At 42.2% G+C, this 24,728-nt stretch overlaps 1 protein-coding gene across 2 annotated transcripts in view; it reads right to left on the reverse strand.

The window, feature by feature from the left end:
* CNTNAP5 (contactin associated protein family member 5) overlaps window positions 1-24,728 on the reverse strand; it is an 804,456-nt gene that overhangs the window by 448,384 nt on the left and 331,344 nt on the right. For both annotated transcript variants that reach the window (XM_043576518.1, XM_043576517.1), the window contains exon 4: window positions 8,811-8,958. In XM_043576518.1, the coding sequence (XP_043432453.1) occupies window positions 8,811-8,958 (148 nt within the window). The remainder of the gene's footprint in view (window positions 1-8,810; window positions 8,959-24,728) is intronic.

The raw sequence follows: 24,728 nt of genomic DNA on the forward strand, positions 1-24,728 counted from the left end.
TGAGCACTGGGTGTTGTAGGTAAGCGATGAATCACGGGAATCTATTCCTGAAGCCAAGAGCACAGTGTATACACTGTATGTAGCTTGTTTGACAATAAATTGTATTAAGAAAGAAAGAAAGAAAGAAAGAAAGAAAGAAAGAAAGAAAGAAAGAAAGACTGTCGAGGCTTGGACTGTGTTGTACTGTAATATGCATATTAAATGACAGTGGGGAAGGGGTATGTTGATGATGACAGTGGCATTTCTAATGGAAATCATAACTGAATGATGGAATAGTTGCCACCAATAGCAAAGATACTGGCTCCCTCTCCCAGACAGAGTCGCCATTAATCACAACGAAGAATGGTGCTCCCCATTTCCCTATTTCTTCTTTTGTAGTCTCTACAGGAGATGAATTATTTTTCCCAATTCTATACTGACATCTTTATTTCAAGTGTGCATCTTTACGCTACCAACTCAGTGATGTAGGAGGACCCATGTCCTTTACTTACTTGGGTCACCGCATGAACGTGTTTGGCCAAAAACTAATCAACCTGAAAACTGGTCAGAGAGAGAAAACATCCCCACAAAACTTAAAAACCCAGGCACCCCCAGTTGACAACAGTGGTAACACAAGAGGAAACATGGTAATAGAGGAGGTATTCAAGAACTCTTATGAGAACATAATGAGAATCTAGCAAGTGTGGATGCATACATGGAAGATGTGTCATAGCCATCACGAACTCGACACACAGCAAGAAGTGGTTATAACTCGTTCAGATTAGCTGTCAGCACGGTAAAATTATCTTCTTGGTTCACCAGGGAATTATTCACTTCATGAAATCATTCAGCAGAAGCAATCCGAAAAGAAGAACTTGGATTGTAGTCTTGGCAGAATGCCATGGAAGACCACATTGGATCCTACTCTTGGGCAGAGAGAGAGAGAGAGAACCGGAAGGAGGCAGAGAGCGGAGATCCCAGAGCCCATGACAGCAGCAGAAGCACCAGCAGAACACATCTGAATCTGGGAGAGGCCCCTTCTCTGACAGAGGATGTGGTTGGTTAATGTTTCCCCAAAAAGCAACATGTCCTGGCAATACAGGGCGTTCCTCTATGGATACACACCTACTTTAGTACTAGCTGTCAGTTACTAAACACAAACTGTTTGCTACATACTCTGCTTTATGTTTATACACAGTAACTCAAAGGTGACACAGTAGTCTTTAAAGTAATTACCACTGTGATTTGAGGATGAGGAAACAAGAGACTCAGAGACATCAGCAGGGTTTGCTGGAAGGTTCACGTGTTTAATAACAGGCCACTTGTTCACCCGTTCCTATCTGAGCACACAAAGGGAATCTATTGCTCTGAACTTCATCATGACCATGGCAAAAAAGACAGCACTGGTAACACGAAAGCAGTGGGAACGTCAGTAAAATGAGACGGTCACTGGGGAATTAATAAAAGAGAATGAAGACAATCAAGAAGAAAAGATGTTAAAAACATAAATACTTAGGGAAAATGGAGATAAGCTTTTACTTCTAGAGATTTTAAGACAGAATATACCAGAATAGCCTTAAGGAGGCTCCAAACACAAATCAATCTGGGAACTGCAACCACAGATAATCTCAATTATTCAACGAGAAAAAGTGTAAGGTATGAAAGACAGCCATGTGGAAGGAAGATTCTCACAAGCTCAAAATTTCATTACTTACAAAAGGCAAGAGAGGGACGCCTGTGTAGCTCAGTGGGTTAGGTGTCCGACTTCAGCTCAGATCGTGATCTCACAGTCCGTGAGTTCAAGCCCCAGGACAGGTTCTGTGATGACAGCTCAGAGCCTGGAACCTGCTTCGGATTCTGTGTCTCCCTCTCTCTCTCTGCGCCCCCACCCCCCGACTCATGCTCTGTCTCTATCAAAAAATGAATAAACGTTAAAAAATATAAATAAAAAGGTAAGGGAAAGGCCTTAATTAGAAGGAGTACTGCAATTTTTTAAAATGTAATAAACACGTTAAAAAATGAACAACGATGCCAGCATCTACATCTAAAAATTAATTGCACGTTAAATATTCACGGAACACACAGCAGCTGTCAGACACCAATCTAGGTCCCAGGTAGCTGAGAGGTACGACATGATTCCACCTTATAGAACAGATTGGTGACAGACTGGTGGGGAAGCCCCAGGTAACTTTAATTTAACAAGATGAAACCTAGAATTGAAACATAAAACCTAAAAGGGGGCCACATGGCAAGGTCTAGGAGGCAAAAAGATTTCAAAAGCAGATGATAACTGATCTGGCTGGTGAAGGGCAATCAGGAGAGAAAACCTAATGAAGGAGAAAGGGGATTTTTCAGAAAAAGGCAGCTGCAAGAATGAAAACATGCAATCTGGAGAGAAGCCCAGGTCTGTGCCGGGGACCGTGCATGTACACACAGCGGAAGCTGAATATGGGGATATGGCAAATGAGAGGGGTGGAGAACTCTGAGCTCCGCCAAAGGCTGTGAGGAGCCCTTGAAGGGTGAGCCAGTTCTCCTTTCCAGAAGGTCCTGTAAGCAGGGAGACAGCCACTACAGCTGCTGAAATGCTGGCTGAGATAAGAGGAGGGACAAATCAGAGGATCACGTGACTGGGGTCTGCAGAAGAAGTGTACAGGCCACGGGACTTTCAAGCCGGGTTTGGAGAAAGAAGAAAGAGGCTCAAAGAAAGCAAAAGGGAACAAAACAAGAGCCTCCAGCTGGGGCGGACTCTGCCATGTTGAGGGATGACTGGAAGACACTGAAAGGCAGCCCGCTTTGACTCCTCCAACAAGGAGAGAGCTTTTCAAACTGGAAAGGCTAGACTTTATTAGGAAGGAAGTGAAGCCCAGGAGAGGTTAGAGAAGAGGAAAGGCTATCTCTTACTATAAATATCTTTCCTCCTGCAGGCTAGATGAAGTTTTTTAAGTTACTGTAGGGAAATGCGGGAGCAGAGAGAGACAAGTGGCTCTGTTTCCTACCTTCCTGCCCTTGCCTCTTGTGCACTAAGCAGCAAAATCCCGCAGCTCTACCCCAGTTTCCCCTCTGTGCTCACCCCTCCTGCTGCCTGGAGATCCCCTCTGCCGGGCAAGTCACTACTCAACTTCTGAGACCTAGCTCAGGTGGCTGGTATCTCTGCAATCTTTCTGATACCAACAGTAGCACTGGCTTACTTTGTCCTCTTCCCCCCCCCCCGGGTCCCCTTTGCGGATTCCTATGAGGCACACGCCGTATTTTGTGGCAGATTTTTATTTACATGCTTGTTATACCCTCTCTGACTATCAGCAATGTCAATCATTTGACAAATACTGAAAGAATACCAAGAACCCAGCATTGCGATGGGCGTGGGGGTACTTGACAGGTGCAGTGATTGCCTTTTCAAAGCAGAGGGTCCAGTCGGGAGACATATGTCAAAGAAACAATTGAAGAATTAATTAATGAAATGCAATCATACAAAAGCACTTCAAAGAAAAAAAAACTACAGGACTCATTAAAGTTCACAGAAAGGTCTTGTTTATTTCTTATATCCCTCAGGGCTTTGCATGATGCGTGGTGTATGTGATGTATCTTAATTGCTCAATAAAGTTGTCAACTGAAGGAATAAATGAGTGAATGAGTGAATGAATGAATGAATGAATATGCAGATATTTCCAAAACAGTTAAAACTTTAAGTCTTAAGAAATTATAGAACGGTTAGTTTTCCACCAATCTTTAGCAACATACTCAAATGGCTTTTTGACAAAAAGGTTTATGAGCCCATGGTGTGGGGAGAAAAACAGTTCCCTAGAAACTACAATGGGTGTTATGAACAGCAAGTAATTTCAGGTGAATTACATGGTTGCCCATGCTGAGACTGGACTGATATATGTATCCATTCATTCCTAAATACCTATTTCTGCCTATTAGGTCCTGAGACTTAATAGACAAGGTGCCTATTCTCATGACACTTACATTCTGGTGCAGAGCTTTGGAGTGGCAAACAACAAACAAGTAAACCAAAACAAACAAACAAGATTCTGTTTTGTGAGAGGAACCACGAAGAAAATAAAGGCACAGCATATAGCCAGGGGATAACAGCTGATACACAGGAAGTAGGGCAGGACACTTTAGAAGGGCAATTAAAGTGGACTTCTCTGGGGGCACTTGGGTGGCTCAGTCAGTTAAGCGTCTGACTCTTGATTTCTGCTCAGGCTATGATCTCATGGTTCCTGAGACTGAACCCCACATAGGGCTTTATACCGACAGAGTGGAGCCTACTTTGGATTCTCTCTCTCTCCCTCTCTCTCTGCCCCTCCCCCACTCATGCACATGTGTCCTCTCCTTCTCTCTCTCTCAAAATAAATAACATTTTAAGAAAAGTGGACTTCTCTGAAGAGGTGGCATCAGAATTGGAATTGCACTGGCTAAAGGAAGTAACTCTGTAAATTCTTGGAAAAGCTGTTCTGTGCCTAGGGAACAGAAAGTGCAAAGGCCCTGTGGTAGAAAAAGCCTGGCATGTTCCAGGAATAGCAAGATGGCCTCTAAGGGATGGAAGAACTAAAAGGAATTTGAAGAGGTTGGCAAGGAACCTCCAATAAGAAATTCTACTTGCTGGAAAGGAGTCTCAATTTTATTTTAAGTGAAGTATGCAGGGGAATGATGCAATTCTCTATAATATTTATAAGAATCACTTTGGCTACTGCCTCCCAAATAGGTTTGGGGAGACTGGGGCATAGAGCAGGAACTCCAGCTGGAAGGTGATTTAAATACACTGGGGGAGAAGAGACAGAGGCTGCAGCTCCGGAAGGCAGAAATATGTGGATTCAGGGCACGTTTTGGAGGAGAGAGCTGATGCAGCTACTGTGAACTTAAATAAGTTGCACGGGAGTGCCAGTTATGGGAAAGGAGGACTCAAGACTGCTTTCTGGGCTTTTTCTCTAGCAGGTGAACAAACAGTGGTGTCATTTACTGAGTTCGGGGAGATGTGAACAGGTGTTTGAGGGAATGGTAATCAGGAGTTGTATTTCTGCTCTATTCAATTTAGACTTTCACGAGGACATACCTAGCATATTGCCTATATAATTCTAGAGGTCAGGCCAGGAGATACAGATGTGAAGATGATCAGCGGATCCACAGTGTTTAAATTCATGGGACTCTGTAAATTCAGATGGGCTTGGGGTGTAGATGGAAAGAAGTTCTGAGACAAAGCCCTGAGATTGAGCACAGGTAGCTGGTGAGCCAGAAGGGAAAACCAGGTTTTTAAAAGGTAGAAATAGGTAACTGAACCAAATACTACTGAGAGGTTGAGTGAGGTGAGAAAAGGGAAGTGACCACTGGATTTGGTGATGTGGAGTTCTTCACTGGTGGTCTTTGCTGAAGTAGTTTCTGTGGGGTGTTTTGCATTAGATGATAGAGAGATAGAGAGATAAATAGAGATACGTAGATAGATAGATAGATAGATAGATACAGATACAAATAGATACAGATACAGATACAGATACAAATAGATACAGATACAGATACAGATACAGATACAGATACAGATACAAATAGACTACACGGAACTGCTTACATGAGTGTGGGGGCCACTCAGGCAAGTCCAAAATTCATCTGCAGGGCAGGCTGTCAGGAAGGGGAGGAGGAAACTCGGGCAGGACCTGAAGCTACACTGTACAGGTAGAATGTCTTCTTCCTCAGGGAAACCTCAGTTCTGATTTTAAAATCTTTCAACCGACTGAATCTGGCCCACCTAGACATTAAGAATACTCTCCTGGGGCGCCTGGGTGGCGCAGTCGGTTAAGCCTCCGACTTCAGCCAGGTCACGATCTCGTGGTCCGTGAGTTCCAGGCCCGCGTCAGGCTCTGGGCTGATGGCTCGGAGCCTGGAGCCTGTTTCCGATTCTGTGTCTCCCTCTCTCTCTCTGCCCCTCCCCCGTTCATGCTCTGTCTCTCTCTGTCCCAAAAATAAATAAACGTTGAAAAAAAAAAAAGAATACTCTCCTTTCCCCAAAGCCCAGTGACTGCAGATGGTCACCACCTCCCAGCGACTCCTAGGTTAGTGTTTGGTTGGATCCTGGGACCCTGGCTAGCCAAGCAGACACCTGGAACGGAACACCACGTGTGTCCAGACCGCAGAGAATCAGGTGCAGTGTGCTGGGGTGTGAGCAGGTGGAGGTGCTAACCACACACAGACCTTGGAGAGAAGCTGTTCTGTGAAAAGCAAGGGAGAGAAGGAGTAGCTGCTAAGTAGGGCTAGTCAGCTTTTGTTGTATTCCTTTTGATAGCTTATAGAGCAAAGTCTTCTATGTACAGGAATGACCCAGTCAAAGGGAGGATGAGATGGTGTTGAAAGGGAGGACCATCCTCTGATCCAGAGGACACACAGAGACTTGTTTTTAGATAGAAATGAGAGATGAGGGATCGTCTGGGTGGGGCAGTTGTTAAGGAGGCGACTCCTGATTTCAGCACAGGCCATGACCTCGCTGTGTGTGAGATCGAGCCCCACTTCAGGCTCTGCACTGACAGAGCAGAGACTGCTGGGACTCTCTCCCCCACCCCCGCATCTCTTTCTCTCCCTTAAAATAAATAAATGTTAAAAAAGAAAAAAGAAATGAGAGGTGAATTCTTTTTTTTCCCCAAGGGAAAGCAACAAAGCACCAGGACCAATGATTGGAAAGGACCGAGTGTTCAGCAGCTCCCCAGGTGGCTAACATCCCATCACTCAAATAGGTACCCAAAGATAAGTTATCCCTTGAGGGAATGCACTGAGTAGACATGGAGCCTACCTGGAGGGCAGACCCCGTAGGACTGGGCTTCCTCCAAATCAGGGACTGTGAGCCTGGTCAAGAATTGGGCTTTAGAGATCTGTGGGCCTCCTAATATTATAGAAAAATCTGCTTATGAAAAAATGTCACTGTGGGTGCTCTTCTTAAGGGGATGTCCCTTGCTGCCATCAGAGTCTCAAAGGGGTCTGGCACTGGAAAAAGATGAATGTGTCCCTCCAAGGTCTCTTTCAACCCTCCAGTCTGCTCTTCTACTTGATGCGAGGAATCTTTCTGTGTATGCATGCAGAACGATGTACATGAACAGCAAAGGAAAGCTGACTGGCTGGCAGGAAACAATGAGGACATGTTAAACAGTAATGGGACTGTTACCCCAAAATAGATGGCTGAAGTCATAACATAGGTAACCTCTTTACTTCAGCATGAAAGTGTCACCTTTTACTTAAAAATAAACCTCCGACTCTCTCTCTCTCTCAAAATATATAAATAAACTTAACAAAAAATTACTTTAAAAAAAGTTTTCTTTAAAAAAAAAGGGGGGGGCATCTGGGTGGCTCAGTTGGTTAAGCGTCCAACTCTTGGTTTCAGCTCGGGCCATGATCTCATGGTTCATGGGTTCAAGCCCCACATCAGGCTCTGCACTGATGGTACAGAGCCTGGTTGGGATTCTCTCTCTCTTCCTCTCTCTCTGCCCCCACCCCTCATTCTCTCTCTCTCTCTCTCTCTCTCTCTCTCTCTCTCTCTCAATAAATAAATAAATAAATGTAACAAAAAATTACTTAAAAAAAGTTTTAAAATTAAACCTCCGAGTAGCGACATCTGTTATCAAGAGAAGAGGCAACAAGGGAATCCGGGCATGCCAGAGAACCTGGGATTGGAAGCATGTGCCCTTATGGACATTCTGTGCTGTGTTATGCAAGAGCTGAAGTGGAATGCAGTGTCTCCCTAGCCTAATGGTGTGCTGTTGATGTATCTGTTGTATAACATACTCTTTCTGGAAATGCTTGTTCAAGATAAAGACGGCCATTTCACAAGTCAATCCCCTCTGTGAAGAAATTTATTTTTACTAGATGCTCTTATGTCCATCGCTTCCCTAGGGAGCTTGTTAATACTCAGCTTTCCGGGTCCCTATGCCCAGAATCATAATCCAGTATGTACAGGACTTGGCTAGGCAAATGCATTTTAAGGACCGCTCCAGATGATTCTGATACAGGCATTCAGTTGGCCATATTACAAAAAAACGGTACAAGCACATAACCAATAGGCACTCTTATAACCAAAACCAGGATCTGTTGAACCATGTTAGTGGTAGCAATCACATGCGTTCATACATTAGGGGTCACTGGGTTTTAGTATATAAGCAGGAGATGTCACTGCTAAGGTAGAAAACTAATTTATGATGGCCTACTTTTAGTTTTAAATATAAAACTTGCAGAGGAGAATTATAGGAATGATTACATTTCCTGCGTAATTCTGACTGTATTCCAGAGCGATTGCCAGTTCTACCCGTGGTTACCATATTCCTTATTTGCCAGCCACTTTTACGTTCAAGAACAACTCACAGATGAATATTTGGCTAGCATAACTCCAGGCGAGAAGCACTCCCTGGGTTACATCAGGTTGGAATGCTCTTTTTCCTCCCCTTCTAGAACAAGTGAAGAGGGGGAACCTTTTCTCTTCACGGTGCTGAAGGAGGGGCGAATTTATCATACCTGTCATACCTCACTTCTGGGAAAGAATGGAGCCCAAATTCCTCTTCTACTTCAAGGACAAATGATTCTCACATTTCAAGAGCTCTTCACTTTGAACTCTGGGCTGTTGTTAAGCTCTTATCACGTTATCACTACCAAGCTGCTTCATCCCTAGACAGAAGAAGAGTTTTTCTAGCTCTGGGTTGAATTTTACATTTTCAAATGTGCAGAAGTTATTAAAGGCTTCAAAGAGTTTTGAAACAACCTGAGATTGCCATCACAATGTAGATAAGCTGGCAATCCTTCTGGGGGGGGGGGGCGGCGCTCACAACACATCAACGTTGAGGGTGCGTGTCTACACTTACTATAGGAGCATCCATAGACCTCCACCCTCATGCCAATCTTTCCACTTGGATTCCATTCCAGGGGCACGAAGCGAATGAAGCGGGCTCTCACTGAGTGCAGTAACTTATGGTGCATCACGCTGTCAGCATTCATGTTTCCTGCAAAGGTCTGCGGAGAGAAAAGGAGGCCCCGTGAGATTTGTGACACCATTGCGTCTCCTTCCCATGCCGAGCTCAAAGCACCTCACTGCAAATTCACATATGTTACTCCACTGAGTCTTTCCAAGAAAATCCTCAATTTCACAGATATGTCAAATAGAAACCGACTCCTGTGAAAATTCTTCATTATGTGCCTTTTTTTTCAGAAATGCTATCCATTATTCTTTGAGGAACTCTCTCTCCCAAGGTTAGACATGACACCTGAAAGCTTCACAAAGTAAATAATACCATGACGTTCCAATATTTCTAATGCTCATAGTCCCTCCCTGTGGTAGAGGAGATAAGTGGCCATCTCCTCTTAAAAGGAAAAGGCTTTCATTGAAGTAACTGTTACCATCAGTTGAGGCCAGTCACTATGCTAAGAACTTTCTATTATGATTATTACCATTTCACAGATTAAAAAAAAAATACCTGAAGCGTAAAGAGAAAAAGGGTGAAGAAAAAAGAAATCTTTACATCATCCAATTGGTTAGGAATTGGTCTGAGATTCAATTCCATGGTCGTCCTATTCCAAAGCTTGTGGTTTTTCTACAGCCCCACACTCTTCAGCTATCGCCATGTCAATTGTTACTGGAGGTAGAAGGGGGGTTCTGACTCTTACGACTCTTAGGTAACTCATTTTCTCAGGAAGTTGAAGCAAAGGAGCACATAGTTTGGGAACTATTGGGCGCACCAGAATTATGTCCTCTAGTCTTCATTTGGAAGAGGGATTTCTGGAGTAAAAATTTTTCTGGAGATGGAATCCAAAGTCTCACACCCCATCTCTTTTCCCCATTGGGGTAGAATATACGTAACATAAACGTACCACTGAAACTTTAAAATTTTTAAAGTGTATATTTTAGTGGCATTAAATACTTTCACACCATTGTGCAACCCTCACCACTAGCCATCCGGACAACTTTCTCATCACCCCAAGGTTCCCTAATCCTTAAGACAGTATGTCATCTAGCACACGGATTTGCTTGCTTCATTAAAAATCGTCATTTGCCTTCTCTTCTGATTCAAGTATTTGTAGATAAAGCATACTTGCTAATGTCCCATCAATGTCAATAAAAGGGAGATCCACTAGTTTGTCAAGTGGCCAAAATGAACACCAAGTAAAGTATCTTATGTAAACAATGGAAGTGAACCCATTTTCAAAGATCCAGTCTGAACCTTGTCTGTATCCTCACCACAGCTGTGAACACTCAGACATTCTGCAGCACATAATACACCCAGGGGCTACTAACTCTGACATGAAGCAATTGATAGCGTCACTATTACGCAGCACAAAGTGGCTTACTGAAGAATGAATACATTCACTTCCTAATTTGCAGCTACACCTGCAACAAAATTCTCATGTAACGGAATGACTTAGTGGAGAGGAATTCCTCAAGATTCAAATCCAACATCCAGGCCACAGATTTAGGCAAGGTTGTACCATTTTTTCTTCATGCAAATAAGAATGACTCTACTTGGCAGGCTGGCTCTTCCACACATCCTGCTCCCAACTTTACAACTGGTACAGGTATAAACCTTCTTCAGTCCCTTGTTCACTTAGAAAGGATCTTTCCCAGGGCACCTGGGTGGCTCAGTCAGTTAAGCATCCGACCCACAGTTCGTGGGTTAGAGCCCCATGTAGGGCTCTGTGCTGACAACTCAGAGCCTGGAGCCTGCTTCTCCCTAGAGAATCTCCCTAGAGATTCTGTGTCTCCCTCTCTCTCTGCCCTTCCCCCACTCATGCTCTGTCTCCCTCTGTCTCAAAAATAAAGATTAAAAAAAAGAAAGGAATTTTCCCTATAGAGTTTAGAGTTTTTGGTTTCCATTTTTAATATGTTTTTGTCCATACTTCTTCTTTTGTCCATACAACCCACCTCCCAGGCACATAAAGGCCCTGGGTCTATAGTATCTCTATCTAACCCAAACTTTCAATAAAATCTTTCTTACACTGAGGACAATGGGGTGCCCCCTCCAGAGTTCTATGTAATATATAGACCAAATATATCTTAAGCTAACATTTAAATCCTGGTTGTATAATTCTAGATATAAGATTTATTTTGTGAACCTGAAATCTTTTATAGGATCCCTTAACTCATGTACTAAGTGGTCTGATGACGGAATCTTGGATTCTCATCAAAAAAGGGCACATCTTGGAAAGATTGTATAACATTAGGCAAGTGACTTAATCTTTCTGAGTCTCATGTCATGATCTGAACATCTCACGGTCCCAGAGCTATATAATTTGTAGTTTCATAGCCTCATAGGCTCATGCCAGAGGAGACCCAAGGTCTCAAAGTTTGAGATCTCAAAGTATGCAGTGCATGGTCCCAGGACCCTCTTGGAGCTAAGAGGCTAACATTAACTTGGGAATACTTAAAGCTGGAGCCAGACTGAGTCTAAAGGAAGCTTCACCCAAATTTTCACCAAGTTCACTAGTTCAACTTCTGACAAGATCAAAAGTAATCATCATATAGCAATGCAGGAAGTTGTAGGCTAGAAAGAAAAGCAAACAAATGTCTCCTTCCTCTTCCAGTGCTTGAATTCCAAGGCCCTATTAGATTCATTAAAGCTATCACTCACCCCAAGTCAGCTCAACTGCTAAAGATACCTGGACAGCATTAAGGGTGACAGCTGACTTTTCATGAGAAATGTTAGAGACCAACTAATGCTGAAAGTAGGATACCATTAACCTAGCATTCTTTTGTTTTAAGTTTATTTATTTTGAGAAAGTAAAGAGAGCAGAGACAGAGGGAGAGAGAGAATCCAAAGTAGGCTCCACACCATTAGTGCATAACCCAATGCTGGGCTCAAACTCACGAACTGTAAGACCAAGACCTGAGCCAAAATCAAAAGTTGAACACTTAAGCCACCCAGGTGCCCCTCAACTTAACATTCTATACCCAGCAAAAATAGCTCCCAGTTCTGAAGAAAAAATAAACATAGTTTCATTTAAACAAAAGCTGAGATAATTTATTACCAATAGACTTCCACTGCTAAGAATTGCTACATAAGTAATTCTATCTAAAGAAATTGATACAAGATAGAATTTTCTCTTTTTTTAATTAATTTGTTTATTTTTGAGAGAAAGAGAGAGAACACACACATGCAAGTGCTTGAGTAGGGGAGAGGCAGAGAGAAGGAAAGAGAGAGTCTCAAGCAGGCTCCATGCTGCACGGTCAGTCTGGAGCCCAATTCAGGGCTCAAACTCATGAATTGTGATATCATGACCAGATGTGAAATGAAGAGTTAGACGCTTAACCAACTGAACCAACCAGGTGCCCCAAAGACAGAATTTTCAATGTGCAGGAAGGAATTAAGGATACTCAAAGGGTTAAATGTGTGAGTAAGAATAAAAGACTAGATTTCTTTCTTTTCCTAAAAATTGTAAAGTCAATTCACACTTTAGAGGAAAACTAAAAACACATTGTGAGATTTATAACATATATAGAAGAAAACATATGTCAACAAAGCTGCATAGAACGGGATACAGGATAAATAGAATTACACTAGTTCAAGGCTGCACACTGTATATAAACTGATATATTAGCAATTTTATATAAATTATAAGTTAAAGATGCACAAAAATAAATCAAAAAGGTATAGCCACAAAGCCAATAAAAGAGAAAGGATGGAATAACATAATAATAATAAGAAGAAGAAGAAGAACAACAACAACAACAACAAACCTGATCCCAGTTTAACACAAAATAAGATAGGAAATGAGAAACAAAGGAATAAATCACAGACAGGAAAAAACAAAACAAAACAAAAAGGTAAACTTAAACTTTACCAAACTGGTGATTACATTAAAAGAAAAATGATTAAAACTCCAGTGAAAAGTTAGAAATTGTAGGGCTGATGGAATAAGTGTGTGTGAGGAAGAAGCCAGTAAGGATGTAGAATATTCAAACAGTGAAACTGGCCTAATTAATGTTCACAGAACATGGAACAATGACAGGTTAAATACATTGTTTTCAAGTGCACACATAGGACATTCACTAAGAGGGACCCTATCATATATGGTAAAAAAAATCATATGGCTTGTTTTCTGACCACAATTAAGTTGTCATAATAATAACTTATTTAGGAAACCCTCAAATGTTTGGAAGTTATTCAACACACTTCTAAATGACTCATAGGTCAAAGAAGAAATCAAAATGGAATTTAGAAAATAGTTCTAATTGAATGATGATAAGAACACTGTATCAACATTTCTGGAACATAGCCAAAGCAGCCCTTAGAAGAAAATGGATGGTTACAAATGCCTTTTTTTTTACATGAGAAGGAAGAAGTAAAGTTAAAAATCTATATTTCCATCCTAAGAAGATAAAAAACTAGTAAATCTGAACTCAATGTTATACTCAGCAATAAAAAATAACCAACAACACCTGCTCCAATACGTGTGTTGGGCAAAAGTAGCTAGCCATCAGGAGTGCATACTACACGATTCTATGTATACGAAGTTATAGAAGGGGCAGAACTAAGCTCTGAGGATGGAAATCACATCAGCAATTTTCTCGATGATGGGAGACAGAAAATGACCACAAACAATATCCATCAATTCATCTGAACATAACGTCCACACAAGGTAGAAAATCTGCATGATCTTCATTTTAAAGATGAGACAACTTGATTTTGGAGAGCCTAAACTGAATCATAAATTATAAATCAAGAAATTATCAAATTGAGACTGGATTATAGAGACTCTGATTAAAGTCCGGTGACCCTCTGATTGCATTCTCATTATTGCCCATATACATTGGGTTTCTGAAACCAAATCATGGCTGTGGCACAATGAGAGCTACCAGGTTTGAGGGTCTAGTCCACGCCAGGCACTTGCTAGGCCCTCCGTATAATTTTAGTTCACTCTGTTTACTCAAGAAGATTTAGCCAGCTTCCTCACTAAAGGAGCCTCCCCCTGCTCCTCTGCACACGTACATTTCAACTTTCCAAAGTTGTGCCACATCTTACAATTGTGCTGCCCGTCGACAAGGGATTCCCCACCTCACTGGCAGACTTTGGGAATCGGGTTAATTTGGGGCAACGGTATCTATACTGTTTCTCACAAGTTTGTCTGGTTCTCACCCCACATCAACCAACAGTATACTGAATCTGGGCACAGGCCTTTTACTGTTGTCGTGGGATAAGTGGCATTATTTTATTATAAAATATCATGCATATTGTTCTTTTTAAAAAATGTTTATTTATTTATTTTTAGAGAGAAAGAGAGAGGGGAGGAGGGACAGAGAAAGAGGGAGAGAGAATCTCAAGCAGGTTTCACACTGTCAGCACAGACCCCACGGTCGGGCTCCATCTCATGAACCATGAGATCATGACCTGAGCCAAAATCAAGAGTCAGATGCTGACCCTACTGACTCAAGAGTCAGAGCCACCCAGGAACCCCTCATGCATATGGTTCTTGAGGCTGTTCATTGATTTGGTCCCTACATAAGAACATAGTGCATAAGCTCATCTTTCTTCTCCCATATCATCCCCCATAGTTCAAGAAGTGTAATGACCACAGAAGGTGAGTTCACGTGTGCTCATAAGAGAAACAACTACCTAGAAGGGGGCTCACAGGAGGAGCATGTAGGAGAACACACAAGAAAACGAGAGTTTCAGAGTCAGCATTCAGCTCCTTCCCCTTACACATTCATTCCTTGTCACTACACAACGTTTTGGCTTATGAAAGGAAGACCCTTTGCTCATGATGAAAGTGCTGATACTCTTTTTATTCTTTACTAGGCAGCTAATGGAGTAGGCACAAACTATGAGGCTAAGACGGGATGGTCACTGGCACTTACCCATGGAGAGTGAACGGGTCTGGGCTCGCTGCTACCCAAGCAACTCACTTGGCTGTAACAAATACATCACATTGTGCCAAACCCACTGTTGGCTCTGACTGGCAGCGAGACTGCAAGCATCCAGGTGCCGCAGGGAAGATGTCATTAATTTGCCTAACTGCAGTGTGGGCAATAAATAACAGGTGCAGCAACCAAATTCTGCCTCCGTAACCTTGACAGGGAATATCAGGAATTCTCAGGGAGACCTATTTCAAGTCTGGTGCTCTGCCAAACTCCATGCTGCCTAAGGGTCTGTTTTAAAAGAAGCAGTAGAGTGGGAGAGAAAGGATATGAGCTGTGAGTGCTAATCCTAACCACCTTGCTGATTAGCTCTGTCGTCCCTTGCAAAGCGCAAGGACTGTAGTTCCTTTGGGGATATGGGCTGTATCTTATTTTAAACCAGAATGTCTAGTGCACGGAACGTGGTATTTCTTCAAGGTATGTTGAAATGGCATTCGGCAACCCAAACCAAATCTGTGCACTGTAGTTATTTCAAAATCAGTGAATTTCAAACAGCATCTCAACTTCGCTCACACTGGTATTAGTAAGTTGCTGAATCACTGAGTGAATGAATAAGCAAAGGAACACAACTTTTCTGACTCTTGGTTTTCTCACCAGGAGAACCGCGCAAATAAAATCTCCAAGGCAGTGGCGAAACTTACATTAAATACTACATGCAAATGACATTGCACATAATAGATTCTCACAAACCACACAATACTCTCACAGAGAGACAGAAAGAGAGAAATTCCAATAGCTAGTTCCTGTGTAAAAATATCTTTGTGTGAGAGCATATTCTGAAGCAGTGACTTACTAATACCCTCAAGCCCCATGCAAGGCATTTGTCAATCATACTTACTTTTTCTGAATGACATTCAAAGGGTTCTCCCAGAAAAACAGTACAAACTAAAGCTAAGGAAGGACTAGCAGCCCAGAGCTAATTAGAAATACATTTTTTTCTTAGTTAATAAGATACATTTAATAAGGCAGAGGGTAATTAACATGCAAACTGCGGAGTTAAAACTAAAATTGATACACCCATTCAGGCTTTGAAGTTCCAAACTGCTCTGTAGGTGTATGTGCTGAAATGGATTTCAGACAGGCACTTATCCAAAAGAAAATGAGAGGTAAGTGTTAAGAACTAGACACTATTGGTGGGAGACAGGAATTCTGTTTCTTACCATTTATTTGCTGTTTTTATATATTGGTTTTTATTTGAGTATAATTGATACCTAGCATCGCATTAGTTTCAGGTGTACAACATAGTGATCCGACAAGTTCATAAGTTATGGCACGTTCACCCCAAGTGTAGCTACCACCTGTCACCATACCTCACTATTACAGTATCATTGACCATATTCCTTAAGTGACAAATTTTAGGGGTATAAAAAGGAGAATTAGACTACTGAATTCTTTTTTTATTCTACTCCTGTTTGTAGGAAAAGTGTCCATTACACCATTATATCCTTATAAGAGCAGATGTGGTATATCTACTTGCAATTTCATAAGAGCAATTATTTAATTGGGCTAGAAAGCCACCCTGAATTTGATAACTGCATAAGAACAACTCCACCTCTGTCGCTTGATCCTGATTGTTGGCAAAGAAGAAAACCAATCCATGGCACTGTCCTCCTTTGCCAGTACAGTCTCCAGAGTAGGAGAACACTTCAAGGATTGAGGGCAATAGTAGAGAAAAACTGTCACTCCCACTTGACCTTGATCACAAGTGGAGTAGGGTTCTCAGGTCAAGCCCTGCTAGTAACCATCATGCACTCATGTTCTGTTCCCTTCTCTTAGGAATGACATGTTCTTATTTTTTTCCAGTTGGTGACTGTATCACTGAAGAGATATTTGCTTCCTCCTCTGTTTCTGGAAGTAGAAGTGCCCTCCAGGTTGAGGTATGAGTGCTTCCTCATTCCCACCCCAGCCCTGACACAATCTTTGTCAGACATGTGCTCTCATGCAGTCAATGGCCAATTGTCATTTTGCTCCTAGTCTCCCTGTCCTGACCTTAACTGTCAGTCATCTGCTTGAAAGGATGGTTACTGTGGTTATTGTGTGGCCAGTTGAGAAAATGGAATCCTATGTGAAGTCATAATACTGGCCACTTTATTATTTTTTTATTAATTTATTTATTTTTGAGAGAGACAGACAGACAGAGTGCAAGCTGGGGAGGGGCAGAGAGAGAGGGAGGCACAGAATCTGAAGCAGGCTCCAGGCTCTGAGCTGTCAACACAGAGCCTGATGCAGGGCTTGAACCTATGAACTATGAGATCATGACCTGAGCTGAAGTCGGACGTTTAACTGACTGAGCCACCCAGGCGCTCTTTGATCACTTTAGCATTAAATTACCCATATTAAAGTTATTTGCATGCAAATCTCATCAGGTATAAAGTCTCCAAACAAACTTAACCCATCACATGCATTCTGGCTTATTCCAGAGTAAGCCAGAGATAGTGAGGGAAATAGTGAGACTTGCCAGCAGAAGTTAGTGAGTAACTTACAAGGATTAAAGGCCTTCAATTAAATGCCTCTCCCACTGGAGGCACCAGTGCCCTCAGAAACCAGTACCCATCCCTAGGCAGAAAAACTGGTTTCTCATAGATACAGTGGACCATGACCGTGGCATCTGGATATCTACCTCCACTTTCTCCTTCAAAAGTGATTGATTCTATATCCATTTCCTCATCTTCCCCCTAGTCTGATAAACCAGTGTGTTCCTCTGTAATCTACTTGAATTAAAACAATTCCATCAATATCTCAAGTACAAAGAGAATTAATTCATTGAATGTCAACAGTTACAAGCACTAGGAGAGGGCATTGCTAAAGTTATGTTAAAGTAGAAGTTGAAGGAAGGGCTCTCAAATGGCCACTGGCTTCTGCCCATTTACAGCTTTAACAAATCATCATTGATTTAAAGGAAGTTTCCAAGTTAAGTTGCTCAAAACTCTCCCTAGACCAATAGGAACCTTATGCATACAATTAGGCTATCAGCATCGTTGTGACAATTATTGATCTAGGTCACATTTTACTAGAAAATAAAGTAAGATCAACTAATAATGTGGAAATAAGATATATTAACCCACAGCTAAATAATAGAAATGTTGGGGCGCCTGGGTGGCGCAGTCGGTTAAGCCTCCGACTTCAGCCAGGTCACGATCTCACGGTCCGTGAGTTCGAGCCCCGCGTCAGGCTCTGGACTGATGGCTCAGAGCCTGGAGCCTGTTTCCGATTCTGTGTCTCCCTCTCTCTCTGCCCCTCCCCCGTGCATGCTCTGTCTCTCTCTGTCCCAAAAATAAATTAAAAAAACGAAGAAAAAAAAATTTAATAAATAATAGAAATGTGGTATTTTGTCTACCAGAGTGGATGATCCAGAACCCTAATTATTCTTGAGGACACTATGCATGTACAGATAAATATTTGTTTAAAAATATGTATTTATATGAGACACCAAATTCCTCCATTGTCATTGCTGTGTTTGTTCAGAGGTTCCGATTGTTGTGTGACTTCTGCTGCGTTAAGTATAATGGGTAATAAAGTGATTGTTGACAACACTGTCATATATTTACGTTTCCATCTCTTGTGCTAAGAGCTATAACACCATCATGTATGGCAGCTTGACCATATGGTGCACAACTGGAGAAGATTGAAACACCCACTTAGCAAAATCAGACTTTTCAGACTCCACTGAAGCAAAAAGAAACAATTCCTTTGCCCTCTTCTGATTTCTGGAAAAGAAAGACAAAGCTTTCTGAACTTCCTGGTTCATGAAATGGAGAACTGAGCATGGGGGTTGCCAGGAGGACCTGGTCTTCTATTACAGGATCCAGACCGAAGATCCCCTACAGTAAGGACCTGGTCCAGAGCTAGAAAGAGACTACCCGATACATCCAGGGTAAAGTCATGGGGCAAAGAGAATAATGAATACCAAGATGGAAAGACTGTTGAGCTTTTCTGCCCGTTTATGTGCACTGCAGTCTTTTGTAGGGGCTCTTGCCAACTCCTTTTCCCTTCCCAGTACAACCCACCCTCTTATCTTGCTTTATTTTCCTTCCTAAACTCATCTTGCTTTGCTCAAGAGAGCAGGGACTTCTGGAATCATATGTGAGGCCCAGAAAGATTTGCTGAATAAAGGAACGATACACGTTTTCCCCCTAAATTGTTCCATTATGGAACCCTGCTCTTTTTTCCATGGAACATCTTAAAAGAATATTGCACTATAGAAATATGCACAAAGCATCACCCTGAAAGAATTTCATGTTCATACCTTTTGGTGGACAAACCAAAGATAGAAGTTTTAAGACATTTTCTCAAGGAAGGACAATTAGTTGAAGGGAGAATTGAAGCAATATTATGTATAGGAGTTCCTTCTACCATTACGGCTGACTTTCATGCTCTTAATTCCTTGACTAGAGCATTTCAGAGAAGCAAATAGAGAGGGAAGTTTCAATCTGTATAGTTAAGAAAGCCTAAGCTATCCAGCCTATCAAAAACTACCTGAGGGAGAAGTATCACAAGGAGAGAGTGGGCAACATACATTGTCCACATTTCTTCCTTCATTCTATTCTGTGCCTGTGATGGTTCAATTGTTCGCCTCACAAACTATATGAAGACCGTGGATGTGGTTCCCACTGCCCTTTACATTTAACTGGGCAGAGAACAGGCTAGGTCCTACGAGGACCAAGTGAGGACTAAAGGGTTCTAGGATGTTCTTACCATTATTTCCTCCACAGTGCTTTACGGGCTCACTTCCAAATAGCAATGTCTATACCAGCTGATAAGCCCCAATTCACCTGTCATGTAGCTGATTTTCTCCTAAAGATAATTTAACCTTGCTGAATAGAAACCTTTGAGGAGACAGCAGATTTCTCTGGAAATAGGAGCATGGAAGCAGTCAACACATGTCTTTTTTTTTTTTTTCCCTTCATTCGTTTTCCTGAGATTTGGATCTCAAACCAGCACTCTGAAGAGAAGGTGTTAGCTCATTGTCAGCCTTTGGCAAAACCATATAATAGGCCAAGTTTATCATGATCTACTTCTCTTATCCTTTCCTCCTTTGTTCCATTTCTGCTCTTAGCTGACTTTTAGCTATTTTCTGTCAAATTTTTAGTAGTTCAAGCAATGACTCTAGGAAACATCAGAATTTCCTTTTTTTTTTCAGTTTTATTGGGAAATAATTGACATGCATCAATGTATAAGTTTAAGGTGTACAGAATGGTGTTTTGATTTACATAGATTGTGAAATGATTCCCAAAATCGGTTTCGTTAATATTCATCATATTGCATATAAATGCAATAAAAAGAAAAGGAAATGAATTCTCCTTATGATGTAAACTCTTAGGGTTCACTCTCAACAACTTTCCTATAACATCACGTAGCTATGTTAGCTACGGGCATCATTATGTTGTAGATGACATCCGTAGTAGTCATTTACCTGATAACTGGACATTTGTAGCTTCTGACCACTTTCCTTCAGTCCCCTTCCCCCACACCTTCTTTTTCCATTCATTTCCCAATGGACCCTCAGGTTGTTTCCATGTTTTGGCTAATTGTACATAATGCTGGGCGTTAGCTCATTGTCATGAGGGTGCAGATATCTTTGTTTATATCAGCGTTTTCATTTCCTTTGGATATATTCCAAGAGTGGGACTGATGGACCATATGATGATTCTATTTCTAATCATTTGATGATCCTCCATACTGTTTTCCATCATGGCTGCACCAATTTATAATCCCACCAACAGCGCACCAGGATTCCCTTTTCTCCCCACCCTCACCACCACTAGTTACCTCTTGTCCTTTCAATCATGGACATTCTAACAGGTGTGAGGTGACATCTCGCTGTGGTTGACAGTTTTAAAAGGGACCCTTGAAGTACAATGAAGGAGGAAGAAAGGAAGAAAAACTTGCATGCAAAAATATTTGATTTCTGCTGACAGTATGGCTGGTAACTTGAAATAAAATGCCTGGATATTTGCTGCAACCTCTGAGCTGTGGCCGTGAGTAAAGGAGAACTCAGGAAACATCTGGCGGAAGTTTTATTTCTTTCTTTCTCTGCACTACCTTCATCATCTCTTCCCTCGATGACTGTAACAGCCACCAGATAATCTTTCTCTCTCTGGTCTTACTCCATTTCATCAATCTTACAAGAGGGTATATTAGCTTCAAAATCAAGGAGAAATTTCTAGTATGCCCTACAAAAGCCCTCTGTTTTCCAAACCATCTCCTGCTTCTTCTTTCCCTACAGGGCCCTTCTACCATATCGCACTGCTTGAGGTTCGCTCAAAAACACCTGCAAACTCCTTCTTTCAGGATCTTCTCTGTTGTGCTCTTCCCAAACTCTTTGTTTAAATTGGTGACACACCCCCCCCCCCTTATTTATTCCTACAGTCTCCATCTTGGCCACACATCAGCAGCAGGGCTGGAACATGGGCATTAGAGTGGTCTCCTATAGACTGCAATCACCTTGAGGACCTACACCCTGATCATTTCGTGTCTCTAGCACCTGATACATGGTGGGGGGTGGGGGGGGTAATACATGCCATTTTCATTCCACATTTCATGTATTATCCCTGAGCCCTCTGTAAGAAGAGTTATTGGTTCCTTGGCTGCATGACACAGTTTGAAGCTGCTGGACTTTGGGTGGAGGCACCCTCGAAAATCACTTCCTACCATTATTTCATATATAGCCAAAGGCCACTTATTCTGACTTTCAGAACCTTGGTTTCTTTATCTATTAAATGGGAGTAATAAGACATACAGAAGGAATTATATATATATATATATATATATATATATATATATATATATAATCAAAGCTTTCTTTTTCCAAAAAAAGATTCTCTAGAACTATAAATGGATGGTCCGCTCTCCAATAATGTGCACCAGTGGCTTCTACTGCTAACATGAACCATCCTTCCAGCTGCTGCCATGTATAAATACCAGGGAAGTCTGCATACTCCAGATTGAATGCAGAGAATTAAACTTGGATAATGCCTTTGTACCTCGCTGTGTCAAGCAACACTCAGGTGCTGTTCATACTCTGCTTCATCCTCAAATTTAAATAGCGATTTTCAGACTACCTAGCTTGACAATTCTACACTCGGTCTGATTTCATTGGTGATGGTGTCTGAACCAAGTCAAACAGGCGTTTTGAGTTCCTCTGCATGGTGAGCTGATCTTACTCTGTTTCCTGATACTTCTATCTCACAATTCCTTCATGCTCTGTAAACTAGGCTATTCACTGTCACTGGCCACAGATATTACATGGAAGTTTGTTTCAGTACCTTTGTGCTATGCATTTGCATAGCATTTCAGTGTAGAGTTAGGACGACAGACTCCGGATCATGTGCCTAAGTTTAAATCCTTACTGAGTTTGAGAACTTGGATGAGTACTCAACTTTTCTGTACTAATATTTGCCCAAGTTTAAAATGAGGATAAGAGAACATTCCCTTGGGATTGTTGGGTTGAGTGTGTGCGCGTGTGTGTCTGTGTGTGCACACACACGCAGGAATGTCTGTGTGTAAATTTGTTAACACGCACGCATGTGTCTCCTATTTCATGCCAGAATTATCATAAGTAATACATACATTCATATATATGGCTTGGATATTGCTTAGAATAGTTCTTGCGTGACATATGAAGTTCTGGCATAAAGTTCTACCTGTATAATTATTAACTCTTATTATTGTTAGTTCTACATATTTAGTTAGATCATATTTACTGTTGAGCCCATGTCAAAAGTTAATTCCTTTACTAAACAAACCCTAACTCCCCATGCAAAAGGGGGAGGGGAGCTCACACTTATTGGATGTGGATTATGATCCAAGCACCCATTCTCGCATCAGGCCTTACCCCATCCCACGTTATTTCCAGGCATTTTGGAGACTGAGACTTAGAGGTCTGCGGAGTCCCGGATGGTGGAGCTGGGATGCGAGTGCTAGGTTGCCCATCAGTCCAAGCCTCCACTGTCCCCCACCCAGTCACTTTTCAGGAGCCACACAGTCTCCCTCTCCTGGGAACTATAACAGTATACTATTACTAACTGTCAGGGCACTTAACACTTTCTATTTTGTATCATAGTGATGCATGTGCATACCTGACTTTTACTATGAAGGAATGAACATTTTTCAGTGCAGGATTTCAAACAGAATTCCCTCTGATAACCTCCACGCTTGCCAGGTATCGTGTGTACGTGCTTAAAGCTTGACTTTACGCAGCACACACCCAGCCCCTCCCTCTTTCCATCTTTGTTCAGCCCTTTGCTTTATCAACGGGCATGTTTGTTTCTTCTGTTAGAGTCTACATTCCTTGAGTGAACTTAATTTGGGGCTGACTCTTTCACTCTAGCATGTACGATAGGTAATGTCCAAAGTATTCTAATATTCACATTAAAAAACCGTAAGTAAATCACCGCTATGACAAGGGGTGTTGACATTTTCATGGGATTTTAAGCCTAAATCTGAGTTTGACTACATTCTCGTGGAGTGTAGGCAGAATGCATGATTCTCGGGGGGCAGGGGGGCAGTCCAAAGGAAGGGGGACATTCAACCCAATGGAGTGCAGTCTTGTCTCCATCACAAGGGAGCCCCCATACATTAGTTACTTTACCTCTCTGTGCCTTTGCCTCCTCCCCTGTAAAATGGGGATGGTGACAGTGTGTGCATCACAGGGCTGTTGGAAGGATAAAAGACAATGGTACATGTAAAATACACAGCAGTCCTGCATGAGACCAATGCTCATTACGTGTACGCTACCCGTATTCTCCTTCTCGTCGGTAATATGTCATTTGTCAGGATAGGGTCAGGACGAGCTCAAAGTACCCCTGGGGTCCAAACCACGTTCTGCCAGGGACTGTGTTCCCGGTGCTGGTTCTGTGATATATCATTTCCGTCTCTCCTGTTTCCCTCCCTTTATCCTCCTTTATTAACGGCTAGAGAAAGCACACATGGTTGTAACAAGTAAGTACTAGAAATGTCTAAAATATGAGAGATATCTCCTACAGAGGGTTCTCTAACTTACTTTGAGCATTCTAAAACTTTGGTGGTTGGAATCCACGATGGACTGCTAGTTTAAAGCGAACCCCATTTCTTCAGTCATGCGTAGAAAGGGATTGCAAGATTGTGTTGTAGAAATCAAGCACAATACCTCAGTGGTCCCCTCGGTCTTGCCAAAGTAAAGCCACAAGCCGGTTTGGATGAAGTGAAACCTGGGACAAGGACATGTGTAGCTTTTATGCACACTTGACCTTGCACTCAGAGCAGGAGAAACTGTGTCCTGCCCCTTAGACTGAGCGGGCAGAGTGGTGCCCCTGGTTTTGGAGCACAGGTTAGTCTAGTCAAAGGCACCCTGGAGGGGCAGGGCAGCCACCTGAGTCCCTGCAACAGAAGGATACCCCAGGAGTGAAGGAGAAAGGTGCCCAGAAGGACAGTCTGCCAAGATGTGCTGGGAAAGTTGGTCAAGGATCTTGAATAGGTGATCATCGGTTTGAAGTTCTACTGTGTTTTAGGTTTCTTTTACTTATCTCCAAGGCTTCTTTTTTTTATTAAAAAAATTTTTTTTAATGTTTATTTATTTTTGAGAGAGACAGAGACAGAATGCGAGTGGGTTAGGGGCAGAGAGAGAGGGAGACACAGAATCCGAAGCACGCTCCAGGCTCTGAGCTGTCAGCACACAGCCCGACGTGGGACTCGAACTCACGGACCGTGAAATCATGACCTGAGCCGAAGTAGGACGCTCAACTGACTGAGCCACCCAGGCGCCCCTCCAAGCCTTCTTCTTATGTCCAAACCCTACAGCTGAGTTTTCCTGGCATTTAGAGAATTCTTAGGGCGAAATGCGTCTTCACTTGGGAGACCCGGGGAAGTAAATCCTGATACAGCAAAAAGGCCTTGAGTC

Source organism: Prionailurus bengalensis, chromosome C1, assembly GCF_016509475.1.
Source record: "Prionailurus bengalensis isolate Pbe53 chromosome C1, Fcat_Pben_1.1_paternal_pri, whole genome shotgun sequence".
NCBI lineage: Eukaryota > Metazoa > Chordata > Mammalia > Carnivora > Felidae > Prionailurus > Prionailurus bengalensis.